Consider the following 16,292-nt stretch of genomic DNA (forward strand, 5'->3'; position numbering starts at 1 on the left):
TGATCATAAATAGTTTATATGTTTTGCTTATTGTTTATGTTTTGGCTGGTGAATTGCTTAATATGATGATATATAATTATTGTGTGTGTGTGTGTGTGTGTGTGTGTGTGTGTGTGTGTGTGTGTGTGTGTGTGTGTGTGTGTGTGTGTGTGTGTGTGTGTGTGTGTGTGTGTGTGTGTGTGTGTGTGTGTGTCAGAGAGAAAGTGAGAGAGGTACAGAGGGAGAAAGGGAAGGGAGACAGAGCGCAAGAGAGAGCTTCTATTTCCTATTGATAATCAGCTGTATTTATTTAAGGGTTTGACGAAGAACCGCAGCCGCTTCTTTTCACCCATTTTAAAGTTCTTTGTGAGCGACTGAAGACGAGAGGAGGCAACTTGTCTTGAAATTATGCAAAGTTTTCTCGGAGTCTCGCACCTTTTATCGGTTATTTTGCTCCAACTGGCACGTGCGCAGGTAGGTCAAACAAAAACAAAACATTCTGTCATGTTAGCTAGCCACCGGAAACTGCAAGCAGATGTTTTTAAAACGCATAGGCTATTTAGTTAAATATTTTCATTTATTTATTATAAAAGTTTTTATTTATTTATTCCGTAATATTATGCATGCTAAAGCAGAAGTTACGGTTTTCTTTTTTAGGAGAACACTAGGATTTCCTATTAGCACCTCACCTGCTTAAACAGTGAAGCTAACAGAGTTTTTTCCACTGTGAGAGGTCACATCTGTTCAACACTTGTTTTTTACGCACTATCTGTATATTTGACTGGCTGTGTGCCCCACCAGGAAGATAATATCTACATTGAGGATTTTGAGATTTGCTATGTTTAAATTACAGTGCCCAGATAATCACAATACTTTATTTATCTAAGGGTTTCATCACAGTTGCTCTGTAAATAAAATAAATAAATAATAAACATAATTTAAATCAAAATGTGGAATAAAAAATGAAATAGAATACAAATAATTCTGTTTATGACTGTAAAAAGTTATGGTAAAAATGTGCAATAATAGATTAATTGAAATAAAATGATATACAAAATATTTACAATAAAGATTCAAAGGTTTTTATTGTCATATGCACGGCTACACTGTAGAAATTGCAATGAAAATCTTATGACCTGAGCTCCTCCAACAATCCAGCACATAGTGTCTATGTCTATATGTAATGTCTATATACATGTAAATAGAATATGATATGTAAAAGAACAGAATATGAAATAAAATAATGTAAATTAAGATAAAATAAAATACGGTTTATTGCGCGAAACGTGCATGTACAATATAAGAACAATACATATTTTAAAATGCATATATTACAATATATGCAGTGGTGTATACAGATATTAATGCTGATTTGCACAGTTTGAGCGGCTGATGAGTCCAGTGTCAGTCTATGACTCAACACCAGTATAAGATGCAGCTCCTGAATGGAGCAGGGTGAGATAGAGAGGTGAGCTACACACTGTATCAGCAGCAGTGGTGGTTATAGGAGACTCTGTAGCCTCAGGTTCTGCTGGTGATGAGATGTAATTCTCCACTTCTCTGGTTCTGCACTAGTGCTCCCTCTTGGTATAACAACATCTGACCCCATGCACCGACTGGATGAGCAATATGTGCTGCAGTTCATGTGAGGAGATTATAAATGAGACTTGTATTGAGTAGCAAGCTGACAGAAAATGATTTTCATGCCCAGTGCAATCCAGAAAGCTTCTCACATAGTTTACTGATGCGAGATGAGTAGTAGGTGTAGGAGCTTTTGGATGAAATATCGTTTTTAATAATAAATATGTTTCACAATTTATTATTAAAAACTAAATCTCATCCATCCAGAACGTTTTGGTGTTTGAAGCAACGGTTCAAATGCACCTGGTTAATGTAAAAAACATGGATCCACCTTTTGTAATTCAAAACAAATGGCCTAAATTTAGGGCATGCATGTCAGTTTAAAACAAAAAATCGTTTTGCCTCCAGAAACTAAACAAAGCATCTAAAATGTAAGATATTGATAACATGTCATTTCCAAATGCAATTTAAACAAATCAGCACCACATCAAGTAAATGACAACATTAGCATTGTGTAATTCACACAATTAGAGGGGGGAAACAAGAACACCAATTTCAGTGTTTAGGTTATGTAATAAATGCATGCACATCCATGCTTATTATTCTGTTGTAATGCAACTATTGTTGGGTGAAGGAGTACAGACTCTTTGGCCCAAGTACAAAATAACTTTGAGCTAACATAAATATCCCACAATAAAACCTACTGTTTTCTACGAACCTACAAAGAACTCCCTGTGTGTGACATTTAGGAGATGGTTTTCCCATCAGTGTTAACAATGTGAGAGGAAAGCAGGAGACAGGGGTGAGGAGTCAGAAAGAGATTGTTGATATTGAAAAGAAGGTATAGAGCCAAGATCAACGTGTTTTTACTGCTTCATTTGGCCTTCAGAAACCAGGACAGTGTGGAGGCTGGGTGGTGAGAACTTCAAGATATCCATGCTGTGTCATGATACTTGACAGTACTGCCTTTGTTTAAACTGTTTATTGTGTGAACATCTCCCATGAGAAAAGGCTGAAGCTATTCTTCTCTGTTATTCTTCTGTGGTTTCCGCTTCTTGTGATAATAACACTTCTGGGATTAATTGAGAAATCAAGTTTGATTGCTGGCTCAGTTTACTGCTTAAACAGTGACACAGTGGTAAACCATGCTGCTCATTGTTTTCACTGGATGGGTTGTGTGTGCACTTCTTTACTCTGCCATTAGAGGGCGCTCTGCAACTACACACTGGCCGACCGCTGATCAACCGATTTATAACATCCTCATTTATCTTTTATACTAATTTGCAGATTTTCTTTGTACCAAAATGTTTGATATTAATGTAACAGCCTTTACCAAAAAAGAAATGTATGTTTGATTTTTACGTTTATTTAATCATTTTTGCAGATTTCCCACCCTCCAGAAGGGGGTCACAGAGGTAAGGCCTATCCCACTTATTGGAGAAGTACTCAGATCTTTTACTTAAAAATAGCAATTGTAAAAATACTTTGTTAGAAGTGAAATTCCTGCACACAGAATCTTTCTTATAGAAAGACAAAACATTTGCCATCAAAATATACTTAAAATACCAAAAATAAAAGTACCCCTTCTGAGTACTCCCACTCAGAATCATATAAAATTACCGGATTGACACATTAATTTGTTCATAGCAGCTGGTAAATGTGCTTATTATATGATAACACATTTATTTATAAGTTGCTCATCATTTCTAAAGCTTTGAGATGAATCAGAATCAAGTTTATTGCCAGGTACGTTTACACATACAAGGAATTTGCTTTGGTATCTGGTGGTGCGAACATAAACAATCTAAAAAAAAAGAAGGAGCAAAGTAGATAAAAAAAAAGAAATATATAAGGATAATAAAAAATAAGTATTATTAAGAAACAATTTAGCATTAAAAAAGGATGCTAAAGACAAGTATTTACTTTTGTAAATACTTGTATCCGAATAAGAACAAACAATATTTATTTCAAATGTGACTAAAAGTACAAAGTAGCATAAACTGGAAATACTCAGGTATACCTCAAAATGATACTTAGGTACAGAACTTGAATAAATGTAATTGATTACTGGTCACACTGAAGAGGTTTTTCAAACTCTACCAAATAATCAAAGGTTAAACCTGTCCTGCAGTGATGGGGTTCCAGGAGGTGTGGGTGAGGAGCATGTGTCGGCCCATGGAGCAGTTGGTGGACGTGGAGCAGGAGTACCCTAGAGAGGTGGAGTACATCTACATGCCGGCCTGTGTCCCACTTTGGCGCTGCTCTGGTTGCTGTGGGGACGAGAACATGGAGTGCCAGGCTACACTTGAAAGCAACATCACACTGCAGGTGTACTGTCTCTCAGAAATACCAGAAATACCTGAAGAGAGGGATTGAAAATGCACTTTATGTGGATGTGAAATGAATGGCCCTTCTAGTGTTGATTTGTCCTTGAAGTCCTATTATTATTATAACATATTATTATGTCCTATTATGTTGATTTCCAGGTTTCATGTGTGTTTTGATCCACTGTGACCTGTTTACATGCTTTAATGTTCAAGAGGTCTTTATTTGTCTCATACTGTCTGTGCTGCAGCACCTCTTTTCACCCTCTGTCTGAAACCAGAGATAAAAACGAAAAATAAAGTTTAAATATTAAATAATTCAACACAGTGAATAGCTCCAACAGCCCTATATTCCGTTTTCCCTTGCTTTATCTCTCAGGTGATGAGGATTCATCCCATGATATCTATGCACCATGTGGAACTCACCTTTGTGGAGCATCAGAGATGTGAATGCAGGTAATTATTTCCAGTAAGCACCGAATGCAAATTCATATTTTTATACTACAGCTAACTGCCATTTGTTGTGTGTTCTCCCTTCTGTTTTAGAGCCCGTCAGAAGCTTCTGAATAATAAAAGGTCAGTAGCTGGGAATTTGTATCTATCAGACTTGAACACGTCAATATCTTCACTGCTCTCTGCTCTGCCTCCACAGCAGTGAGTCTATCAAGAACAGACCCCGTAGGAGGAAACACAAGAAGACAGCAAACGGCTGTGGCAAGTAAGAGATGGATTGTCCTCCTGTGACACACACACACACACACACACACACACACACACACACACACACACACACACACACACACACACACACACACACACACACACACACACACACACACACAAACACACACACACACACACACAAACCCACACTGTTTCACAATGTTTGGACATTTACGGTTACATTTATCACTGTTTCCCCCTCACTGTCAGACTTCCAAGGACAGATTAAACAATGTCACAGTGTATTATCTGCTGTGTTAGTCTTCTCGTTGGCAGGCCTGTAATCCACCGCTCGTTTATGATGATAAATGATAATCTGAAGTAGCTGTTAGTTCAAACCAGGGGCTGCCAGTGTAAAGGGTTAGTCTGAAAATCACAGAATTCACATACAAGAAAACAAATTAGGGGGTTAGTGAAGGGTAAAGGTATTTTTTTTGTTGAATTCAGGTTACATTTTAAGCCGACGCAAGACCTACAGTATATAAGACCAACATTGGAAAGTCTGATCTAAGGTGTTTATCTGATTTGAGTTTGGTATTTGTAGGTCAAAGGGGCAACGTATGTCACAGGTAATCTCTCTCGCTACCCTTTAGTGTAAATGAAGGCATTGCCATAAAGAAGGCTTTTAAAGCTGTGGCCAGGTTTGTAGAGCATTATATAGTGGTGCTGTGAAGGTGCACACTCCTAGGGCCTCTTGAAAGATGCTATTAAGTTGATATAGTCATTGTGGGATCCAGGACCCACCACGAGGTGAAAATCAATTTCGAAGCATTTTTGCTTTCTCTCAAAAGTAGAAATACTTTAAATAAGTGCAATTCTAGATGCCGTGGTAGATTTATTTTGTCTAGACTAGAGATATTGTCTGATGAATCAATAAGCTCTTGACTTACCTTTGTGCATGTGGTTAAACTTTAAAGACAGACTTGAAAACATAAACCTGTCCTTTAAGCACTCTGTGAAGAGGCTCATTTGCACTTGTTGCAAGGTCGTAGAAGAACACAAAGTTTACAACGGATGTTTTGAAGTAGGTGCTCGATGTAGTGAAAACTAGGTCACCCATCTCCTCGGTAAGGAGAGGGAGGGGATATATAATCCTGCAGTTTGAATTAGATCCACCCTCTGAATCAGCCTCCCTTAAAGCTAAATATTTGACTTGAAGTTGTTGTTTGGTAAGATCATGTTTTGCATTTTTTCCTACTATAAATGTTTTATCAACCGTGTTAGAATCTTTGTGGCCATGTTTTTCCTCACCACACAGTATGATGTTACTTGGCTGTGGTTCCTTTTTTAAACCATAGCTTAGTTTATATCATAACCCCCTCCACCCAATCTTGAGTGTCGAATCTCACACACACTTGCAAAGTTTTTAATGTGTTGCAGGGTATTTCAATTGTATGATACCAGTACTGAACTTAAACTGAACTGTATGTAAACCTGAGGAAATAAACAGTGCCTTTAGGTCTTGCTTAACGGCTTAATTCCTGTAATACATTTAAAGGTTAAGGATTTTACTTTGGTGGTCCAGCAGAACATTTTGCCTTTTCACTCCACTGTGAAATGGGACTTTAAACAGATGCTCTATGCACCCATTGGCCCCGGGAATGTGCCCTAGAAGTGTTCTGTAATCCATCCATGTAAGTGTACAAATCAAGTTTCATGTGTCAAAACAGTGGGGGCTGAGCCAAAGTACATGGGCTTGTCTCCTAACCTGATTCCATTTACAATTTGGAAGTAGTTGTGAACTTTCAGGAAGCGTATGTGTCAGTTAAAGATTGATTTGACTTTCTCTCAATGAAGATATTTCATCCAAAAACATCTGTATACAGATTAAAAAAAAGACAGCATATTAAAGGACATGACTTTGGAAATGGTGTCTCAGCCCAGATTCAAGTATACATCTCTGATTCAAAAGGGAAGTATTATTAGAACGCAGTTACACAATCCATTCTCCCTCTAGGGATTAGTAAAGTTTTTCCTATACTGATTATTTCATGGAAACCAAAATGTTTTTCTTTTGTATGGCTTCTGCTGAGGAATGTTATAGTAAGAGAAATAAAAAATGAAACATGTATTCAAACGTTTAGATCTGGTTGAATGATACATAAGATCCATTTCCTCTGTTCACACTTTCACAATAAGGACAAATCCTGTTAATATTTAATAAGCAATCCTTCCGTATTGGTCTCTATTTAGAATTCTGCTGATAAAGGCTCAATTGCAGTAGCTCACAAAGGATGTTGCTAAATAACACCAAATGATCTGCTGTTTGCTTGGTTGGAAGTGTTGACGGCATTTGGTGAAGTCTAACTATGTTGGTTTAAGAGGACACAGATGTATTTTATAGACAGTGTTGTATTTTACTATTGAACTAATTGTGTTGGTTAACTTGTCTTTTCAGGTGCGAGTTCCCTCAAAACAAGATAAATCTTCACTAAACCAAATGCCTGTGCATCGTTTTTGGAGGAGTTTCAAATAGCAGATCATCAATGAATGAGTCATCTCTGACTATTCACCTTCTGTCTAGAAAGATTTCCTGTTATGGTCCATTCATCAAGGCTCTGCATCCTTTCCATTACATTTTTTTCTTTTTTGATTAATAATCAAAGCAAACGACCATATCTGCAAAACTCCTTTCGCTCTTACTGCTGTTTTTAACAGATCAAAATCAATATTTTAACAGGACATTTTAATCGAGTTGCTTTGAGTGAGGTTTTAAACAATAGACATAGGATACAACAGATTTAGAACAGAGATAATGTGTGTAATGGTGTACGCTTATCAGGGGAAATATGTAAGCCTCCATCAAGACCTACTGATTAACACTTAGATCAATAGCAACATTGACAGAAATAGAAAATCTTCTTTCATTACCTATTTTGTGCTTTTTTGAAGAATGACTCCTGCTTTAATTATAACTGAATACAAATACATTGTGTATGTGACTTTCTGTAAAGTGTTGTGGGACATATTGTGAATATAAGTGAATAAAATACACTCAAAAAACAATGAGCCTCTGTGTTATCTATATTTTCATTGGAAACCATTGCGATGTGTAACAGGTGAGGACACTGAGAGCTCTTTCTTGGTCGAAGGCGCATTATTAACCAAGCACAAGGGGTTACTGTTATCCATGGATGTGTATTACATTTACAGCCCTTCAAAAACATGTGAGATGATAGAGTAGTGGATTGGTGGCACTTGAGTTTCCTCATTTTGTATTTTACACTATAGGATGATCAGGGTTGCCATGCAGCTTTGTGAAGTCAAGCAATCACAGGAGGGTTTAACCTTTGAGTATTAATCACAGGACCTATTTAGATTGTTTAGCAGAAGCACTTGAGGTTGTCTTGTCTCCCTCGGAATATTTTCCTACTGCCATTTGAAACCATGCCACCTCACACTACATTGTTGTTATTGCAAGCAATGTAGTCAAGAGCAGCATGCACGTGAGATGTTTTTGTTCAGAGGGGTTTACATCTTGTTCACGTCTTCAAACATGCTGCAGTGAAGTCCTGCCCTGCTTAAGTTAGCTGTGGGTCAACCAGGCTCTTACACCAGTATATTACTCACGTCACTAGTACATTTCCCAACAGTAAGCTACATTTGAGATGCATGCCCTGTACTGTACACCTTCAAACACTGCAAAGCGAACACAATGCCCTTAACTTGCCAAATATTTGGTAGTGGTCACGTTTTCTTGCCGCTTGCTGCGTTGGCCAATCAGAGGCCTGGAAATCCCTAGGTGGGCGGGAATCTTGTGACGTCCACAATACTCCAAACATACCACGCCCGTAACTACCAAATATGGCAAAACCCGATAGAGCATCTTTGCGAATACTTTGTGCTTTGTAAATGTCACCATTTAGGAACAATAGCAGGTAGATGTGTGAAAGCCCACGGTTGGTCGGTGTCGTCGTGAGTTCCGATTTGAAGCTCACAAAGGACAATTCAACTGCAACGGTTGACGGCTGTTGTCACCGACCGTGCTCGCAGCATGTGACCCAGCGGACAGGCAGGGCGGCTCGTGCAGTGTACCGTGGAACACAGAGTTATATTGGTGTTGAACGAGCACACCGAGGAGAGGAAACCGAGACACAGCAGGAACAACGGCGCCGAGGACAAAGTACGCACATTCCTTTGTGCTTCTTAAACGTTGTGTGGTGTTTGTATACCCACTGTGCACTTCGTGTCGAGTTAGCTTTGCATTAGCGCTTAACGTAGCTAGCCAGAGTGCTAACTTTTATTGTGTATTGCATTCTGGTTGTTGCGTTTAGCTAGCTTGCTAAGTTAGGCTGTCATGTATCACATGTTATACTGGAATTAATTAGCATCACCTTACCATGTTATGCAAAATTAACTTGTGTAGCCCACTTATCTTTAAGACTTCCTTTATTGTTAATAACTCAATACTAACAACATGTAGCGATACCTTCACCCATATATGTTTAGCTAACTTGGACAGCAATGGCGTTTGGTGTTTTCATTCAGTTTCGTTGGCAATACCATAAACAAGGGGAGGCTCATATAAATGCTTGTCACACGGTAACAGAGTAGCCTATGTTTTTATTGTTCAGTAAACTCCACTGGAGCTTTCCAGGAAGATAAGACAGTGTGACGTCCGGTCCAAACAGCCAGCAGGAAGAGGCGTTTGTTATGATCACAATATTAAAATACCCAGCATATTAGGATTGTAGATATGCTGCATTGATTTTTATGTAAACAACTTCATGTGATGTGCTTATGTAGTTGCTGTTGCAGCCTTTCAAGCCAAGGACATCATCGGGAAAGGAGATGAGCACCAAGAGGAAGTCGGAGAGTCACTCCAGGGCAGCAAACAGACCACGCATGACAAAGTCTGGATCCTCCGGGGCTGAGTCAGAGAGAGACTCCGGATTCTCAGGTACGTCTCTGCTCTGACCTCAGTTATATGCGCTTAGATTATAATGTATCACTTAATTAAACCCTATGGTAATGTCTCCCTGGTCTATAGATGCAAGCTCGGAGCACATGAGCACAATGGACACCACAGACTCCGAGAAGTCCCCCATTCCTGTTGTACAGAATGGACTGCAGACTTCTGGCTCGGGGTCCCATTCCTCTCAGCTGGCTGCAGTGGGAGGCTCCTACTCTAGCCTCTCTCCCATGATCATCGTGAACAACGTCCTCCTCAAGCAGGTACACTGCTGCCACACGGCAAACTCTATAACCTCAACTTGAGCTTTGATATTAATGGGCGGATGAATGATCTGTTTCCTGGAAGGCAGTGATAGGAGCAGGTCACAGGAAAGTAATGGTCAGAGGAATTGCAACCATGTTGAACTCACAGTCACAGCTGTCATGAATGTGTCGGCAAGAACAGGCGGACCATTCACATAGTCTTATTGCTGAGCAACAGGATATGTTTATAGCAGATCTTGTCCTGAGACGCTTAAAGTGGTAGCTCACTTAGACCTTTTTTTAAATTCTAGTCCACATTAACCCTTATCTTTGAATGGCACATCTCCGTCATTTCACTACTGTATATTTTAGGCTTTTGTTTAAATATGTAGGAGGGAAGCTCATGATAAGACTTTTCTTTGAAAATAAAAGCCCCAAACTGTTTTTAAGAGTAAGAAAGTGGAACTAAACATTTGTCCTGTTAACAATCAGCGAGGAACACTTTTAACAGGTCAACCTTTTTCTTGGCTTCGACCTCAGTTGATGTTTTGATCCTTATTCTCAGAAAGACGATTACGGGAAAACTCAACTTTTCCAGATATTCATGACGCTTCTGCAGCTTTTCCATGCACTTTCATCTCTTTTATTTATTGATACATCCTCAATTCAAACCTTCAAACCTTCAAAGCAAGCATACAGCATCAGCTTTTCAAGGTATATTAATATTACACATCTATTATACACTATTTTAATTGACATACAAATTGATCCTATTCCCACTTTTCCCAAGTACCCTTATTATGTAACCTTCCTATTACACATCTCAAACAGCAAAGACGGATCAGCCTCCAGCATTCACACCACACAGTTATGTAATCTTAATCTGTGGTTTGACAGTGAAGTGTAGAGACCTTCTCTGCCGTCCCTGCTCTAATGATGCCCAGAGATTGACCTGCTACAGGTGCTGTCAGGAGAAGGTCGGATGTGTGGTCAGTAAATCCGCTTCAGACGCCAATCCCCTAAAGGGGGCTTTAGTATCTGAGAACAACTGATTGGGTTGCTTAGCGGCTACGACAAAACTGTGCTGGTAGAGGAGCACACTATGACTGACAGTTAATCAACAGTCAGTCACATTTTAAGCAAAAGTCTCTGCCTTGTGGACTTTGCAAGAGGTGAATGTTAGCATCTAAAAACTAAATGATTAATAGATGCAGTTGTTTTTTTTTGTGTGAAGAATGTTGTCCGCAGCCTTTTTAAAATGTGTTTTTATTGTGTCTCAAACGATGGAAATAAATGCATTTATACTTGGCAAAGGCCTCTTTAAATCTCTTAATCTTTATTTTGTATTTTTCTTATCTTTGCAGCCGGGTGAAAGTCCTCCTGCTATGAAGCAGTGGGGGTTTAGTCCCACAGTGGAGGTGGTCCAGCAGCCTCAGGTGGTCTTCCTTCGGCCTGTGGTCTCTCGTCAAACTTCCCCTGCTCCCAAAGAGGCCCCCCCTAGACACAGACGCCCCAAGAAGTATCTTCCAATCCTGAAATCCTACCCCAAGATAGCTCCACATCCCGGCGACAGCTCCAGTTCCTCAGGGAGAGGAACTGCTTCCTCATCTTCCAGCAACACCTCTTCTTCTTCTCACTCCTTCTCGTCGTCCTCTTCTTCACACTCGTCCTCTTCTTCTGGCTCAGAGAAGGGAAGCAGTTTGACCTCCAACCACCGGGAACACTGTCAAAGAGAAAAGCAGCAGAGAAACCTGTGTGGTGGCGCCAGTAACTCTGCCTCGACCACTCCCAGTCTTCCTTCTACCCCGAGCACCACGTCTCCTCTGCTCCAGAGACGACTCTCTCTCCCCACAGCAGAGGCCAGTGCCAGCAGCAGCCCTGCCAGGGAGAGGCCTTCATCAGCTGTCAGCCAGGCCGAGTTTTCCACCTCCCTGTCCGTTACTCATACAGACAGGGCTGTCCAAGAGGAAAGCTCATCAGCAGAATGTGACCACAGTGACGCTGATGCAAAGAGGAAGCGCTTCTGCAACACGTACAACATCTTGAGCAAATCCGGCCTGCTGGACATCGCACTCCGCACCAAGGAGCTCCACAGGCAGAACCGACGCACGCAGAGCGACCTAGACCGGCTAAAAGAGCACACGGACCTGTTCCTTCAGGCTCTGTACAGCGGCGACACCAGCATCTGTTTGAAGCTGCAGGCCAGCCTTCCGGTGGAGGAAGGAGAGAAGGAGAGAGCTGCTCAGACCAGAGCTGCTCAGACCAGCTTAAAGGCAGATTAGACCTGGACTAGCGCTGGGCGGTAAGCGTTTAGACTGAGGGGGGAAAGACAGGCCGGTGGAGGGGGAGTGTATTGAGACAGATGGACCGAACGTAATGTTCTCCACACTACACCCCCCACCCCTAGACTGTCTCACACACAGAAAGTGTGCTGTGGCCTACTTGTGGCTGCCTTAGGGCCCTGACACACCAAGCCGACCTCAAAGAGTCGGTGCAGATAAAAAACTGTTTTCGCTGCCACACGTTTTCTGTGGAAAGTTGCACTCAGGCTCATCGTAAGACTGTAGCTGGTGGCAGGCTGACAGCCAACATACACATATGTTCTGCACCTTTTTGTTTTGCTGCACCCTGTCAGACAGTGGTCTTTTTAGCTTGTGGAAAAAGAAAACCACACTCAAAGAGATTTGCGAGGCCACACAGAGCGCCACCTGTAATTGCCTCTGTCGCTGTTTCAACGAAGTGAAATCATCCAAACAACCACAGAACAGGCTGATTAGTGCAATCAGTGAAGGACTCAATCTGTGGGGGACGGTCAGCCACACTTTAAGTGCTGCCCATCCTCCTGCTGTTGCTTGGTGTGTGGGTCAAACAAGGCCAGAACCACAGCGTCCTGTTCTGCCATACTGAGCCTGACTAAGGTGCTGTTTACACGAGAACGCAAACGGCGTGTTGAACGGATACAAACCATTTTTTTTATTCCCGAAAGCACAATACAGGCTCAGAATCTGAACTCTTTATTTGAATACTGGATCTGTAAACTGTAACGTTGCATGACATGGTGTTCTCAACGACATTTTTAAAATATCAGCATACTGCTCTTTCTAACAACACATGTCTGATTTCATTAAATGGTATTCGGTTGGTCTGTTTCAACAGTTTTGCATCATTCATGTTTGTCCTCGAGGCCGTTTTCTACTGATATGTTGCTTCACGTGCATCCAGTTAACTGTCAACGTGTGTATTTATGTAATGAAGCCGTTTTGGGGTGTCGGGATAACTGTCAAGGCCAATATTCTGAAAACTTGATGAAACTTGTTTTTCTACAGTAGAGCGGCAGGTACTGTCAAGGCTCAAGACTAATGGCGCTCCGTTACCCTGGTGTCCATGGAAAATGAATTTGGGATGCAATAGACTCATGTTTGACACATCAAGGGGATGCACCATACTTTCCCCTGATATTTATTGTTAAAAAACATCAAATCTGTGTCAAAATGTGCAGGAAGAAAGCTAGTTTAGTTATCTGTTAGCAGCTGTTGAACAGAGGTTCTATTGAGTTGTATTATTGAGTGCTCAAGCTATATTCATCGAATTATAACGTTAATAAATACAATAGTTTAAAGCAGTATAAGATAGATACTAAAAAACAGTAAAGCAACTTTTAAAAGCAGTGTATGTGGAAGTACTCTAAATGTATTTCCTTCTTACCTTGGCATCAAGACATTTGGGATTGAATTGGTTACTAAAAGTCTGTTATCGTGACACCCCTACAGCAGTTACAGTTATGTCAAATCGTTGAATCTGACAGGCTTGTGAAACTCTTCTCCTGTCACATGACATGTGTCCGTGGCCTCCTGCCAGTCAGTGTAAACATGTGCCTAACATTTCTTTATCTCCACTGCTGCATTTTGAAACCTGATGTGACATATTTGGCAGGCCCTGTTGACGGTTTATAATAGTTTTGCATTCTCAACATGATGATGGAGTCTATGACGGACATCAGCTTAGGTTTCTTGTGGAAGGCTGGCTCAACTTTTGGCCTCATGAATCCAGATTTCTACTTATATTTGACAACGGATTTCACTGTCCAAATTAGGCACATTTGTGGAGTTTTGTGATGCCTAATAGGAACGTTTGTGTATGTTAATAAGTTATGGCCTTAATATCCAAACCCAATGTATGTCAACTTTGCATTTGCACTAAAATAAACTGAGAGCTGCTCTGAAGCATTTGATGGCAGCTATGGTAAAAACACTTAATTTGCATTGTGAGGCATCATAGGCACACAATCTGCATACATACTTTCCTACATGACAGACATACATAACAATTACATGGTCAAATGTTTAATTTAATAGCAGTTTCCTCTGTATTAAATACTTTTTTGTGCATTCTGTGTCTGTATAATATTTGATGTGAAACTGTGTTTAAGTTGACTTAAAAAAGCTCCTGAGGGACTTCTCAAGGAGGGCTTATTTATATTGTACTTTGGCAATCTTATCGCCTGTGAACATAAGTACACACTAAAGTTGAAAAAGTGTATTTGCACCTCTGATTACAAAATATATGGAATTATTTCAACAAATATCAGTTTTATTGCATATCCCCACTTTTATTTAAAGAAATGCACTGATTAGCTTCATCAGCCCTTATTTTGAAAACAGACAGAAGTCAGCAGTTATGCCAACATCTGATAGAATCACTATATTTTGACTAGAGGATTATGTTGAGTCATTTAAAAATAAAACACTACATTTAACTTTATGTTTGGGATTGAAAACCAGATTTGATGTGTTTAGGGTTAATGTCATAATGGCACACCATGCTGTGTCTTAGCACTCAGGTGCCTGGCTGATCATTTGAAGTTTCCCTGGTGTTAAGATCCTCTGAGGTTTCTTATCTGCAGTGCACCAGATACATTGTACAATGTCTTTGTGGTTGACTGACTTGGCTCAGTACCTCCCCTCTAACATGGTTGCACTTAAAGCCAGATAGCTCACCGCATGCGTCTCAACATGCAGCAAAATGTCCCGCTTGTAAAGGTTTTCTGGACCTTTTATTTAGCTTTTAAGAGTATTTATTGCTTCTACAAAATATGTTGTTGATAAATTCCCTCTCGTTCAGACAAACAGTTTGGGAATTAATGTTTATATTTTCGTTCTTAAAGTCTAAAAGTCTTTTAAAGTGGTGGGAATACCCTCTGCTAAAATAAGATCGCAGTGGCGAGCCGTGACTTTTATACCTAGGCCCTCTGACCCCCCTTCCCTCGAGAAAAAAAAGAAGAGATATTACGTCACAGCGTATACTTCAGCGGAATATCAAAACCGCGGCCCGGGGTGCAAAACGCATCAATGACAGCGACCCTCTACCACACAAAACAACACCATTTATATTCACCTATCATGACAGGGCACCCACAGCCAAGTAACAATTACAAATGACTTAAGTCGGCACGGCGGCCCACATTGAAAATGACTTAGGCCTACCTTTGATGATCAAATCACTTAAACACAAAGTCCATCCTCCTGTCCTTTTGGATGAAGCACTTGATGGCGGGGTCATGCAGCTGATCCTTTGCCACTCCAGTTTATCATTGTAACTCAATCTTGAAAATGACTCTGTTAATAATTTCGCAACGATGTCATCACTATCACTGAAGTGAGCCATCATGAACGAATTTATGCTAATTATAAATCTATCGATCATAAATCTATCGTTTAGATTTATGATTCGAAAATAATAAAAGTAGGGTAGACATGTGGATATTATCCGGCTGAACAAAACGTGCATTTATCTAACAGGTTCGTTTTCCACAGACCTTATTTCCAGCTATTTTCCAAAATCCTCTGGAGAAATCCCATTGCTTTCTGTCGAGGGAATCCGAGCGCAGCTTACTTCCGGGTTTTAGGACGCGTCACTGCACCACTTGCATAGACCTCACAGCGGGCGGAACTTGTCATAAAGTCCGCGAAAATAATGCCCGCCCATTTAGAGGGAAGATATGATTGGTCAATTGTACTGTCATTTGACATTACTCTCTCATTGAGGTACTATAGCTGGCCCTCTGTGAATGTAAAGAGGGACCAACAAGCTCTCCCGTCTTCACATAACTCGCAGAGACGGCATTTAACCCTTCACATTCCAACAGAAACTGAACAGGCAGATTCGAAGGATTTATTTCTTTGGAAATATTATTTTAAATACAATTAAATCAAGTTATTTCGGTAAAACTAATGAAAAATGTAACAACAACAAAATATTTTAAAAAAAACGTTTTTTTCCAATGTTTTCAAATATTATTTTGTAGAATATCTTAGGCCCTCTGTGAGGGCCTAGAGGGCCCTGACGGCTCGCCACTGTAAGATCGTAATGTTCCAATACAAGTTCACAGCCAGAGGAATAAACAATATGGAAATATTAAAGGTCAATATGGTTTTTGCTACAAATAGAAAATCAACAGTGGTCGTGTTCATCTTTTGCTTCTTTACTACGACACTTGTTATTTTATAAAACTGGATTTATAGTTTTTGT

At 40.2% G+C, this 16,292-nt stretch overlaps 2 protein-coding genes across 2 annotated transcripts; both read left to right on the plus strand.

Annotated features, from left to right (window-relative positions):
• The first annotated feature begins 219 nt into the window (after positions 1 to 219).
• Positions 220 to 7,613, plus strand: LOC117554322 (vascular endothelial growth factor A-like). The gene is made up of 7 exons (XM_034228711.1): positions 220 to 453; positions 2,945 to 2,975; positions 3,692 to 3,888; positions 4,264 to 4,340; positions 4,431 to 4,460; positions 4,537 to 4,602; positions 7,006 to 7,613. Exons 1-7 carry the CDS (start codon positions 388 to 390, stop codon positions 7,040 to 7,042), a joined length of 504 nt encoding a protein of 167 aa, XP_034084602.1. The 5' UTR covers positions 220 to 387; the 3' UTR covers positions 7,043 to 7,613.
• A 791-nt stretch (positions 7,614 to 8,404) lies between these two features.
• On the plus strand, positions 8,405 to 14,152 carry cipcb (CLOCK-interacting pacemaker b). Its single transcript, XM_034228781.1, has 4 exons — positions 8,405 to 8,730; positions 9,354 to 9,507; positions 9,598 to 9,782; positions 11,129 to 14,152. Exons 2-4 carry the CDS (start codon positions 9,399 to 9,401, stop codon positions 12,044 to 12,046), a joined length of 1,212 nt encoding a protein of 403 aa, XP_034084672.1. The 5' UTR covers positions 8,405 to 8,730; positions 9,354 to 9,398; the 3' UTR covers positions 12,047 to 14,152.
• Positions 14,153 to 16,292: the final 2,140 nt, after the last annotated feature.

This window comes from Gymnodraco acuticeps, unplaced genomic scaffold, assembly GCF_902827175.1.
Source record: "Gymnodraco acuticeps unplaced genomic scaffold, fGymAcu1.1, whole genome shotgun sequence".
NCBI lineage: Eukaryota > Metazoa > Chordata > Actinopteri > Perciformes > Bathydraconidae > Gymnodraco > Gymnodraco acuticeps.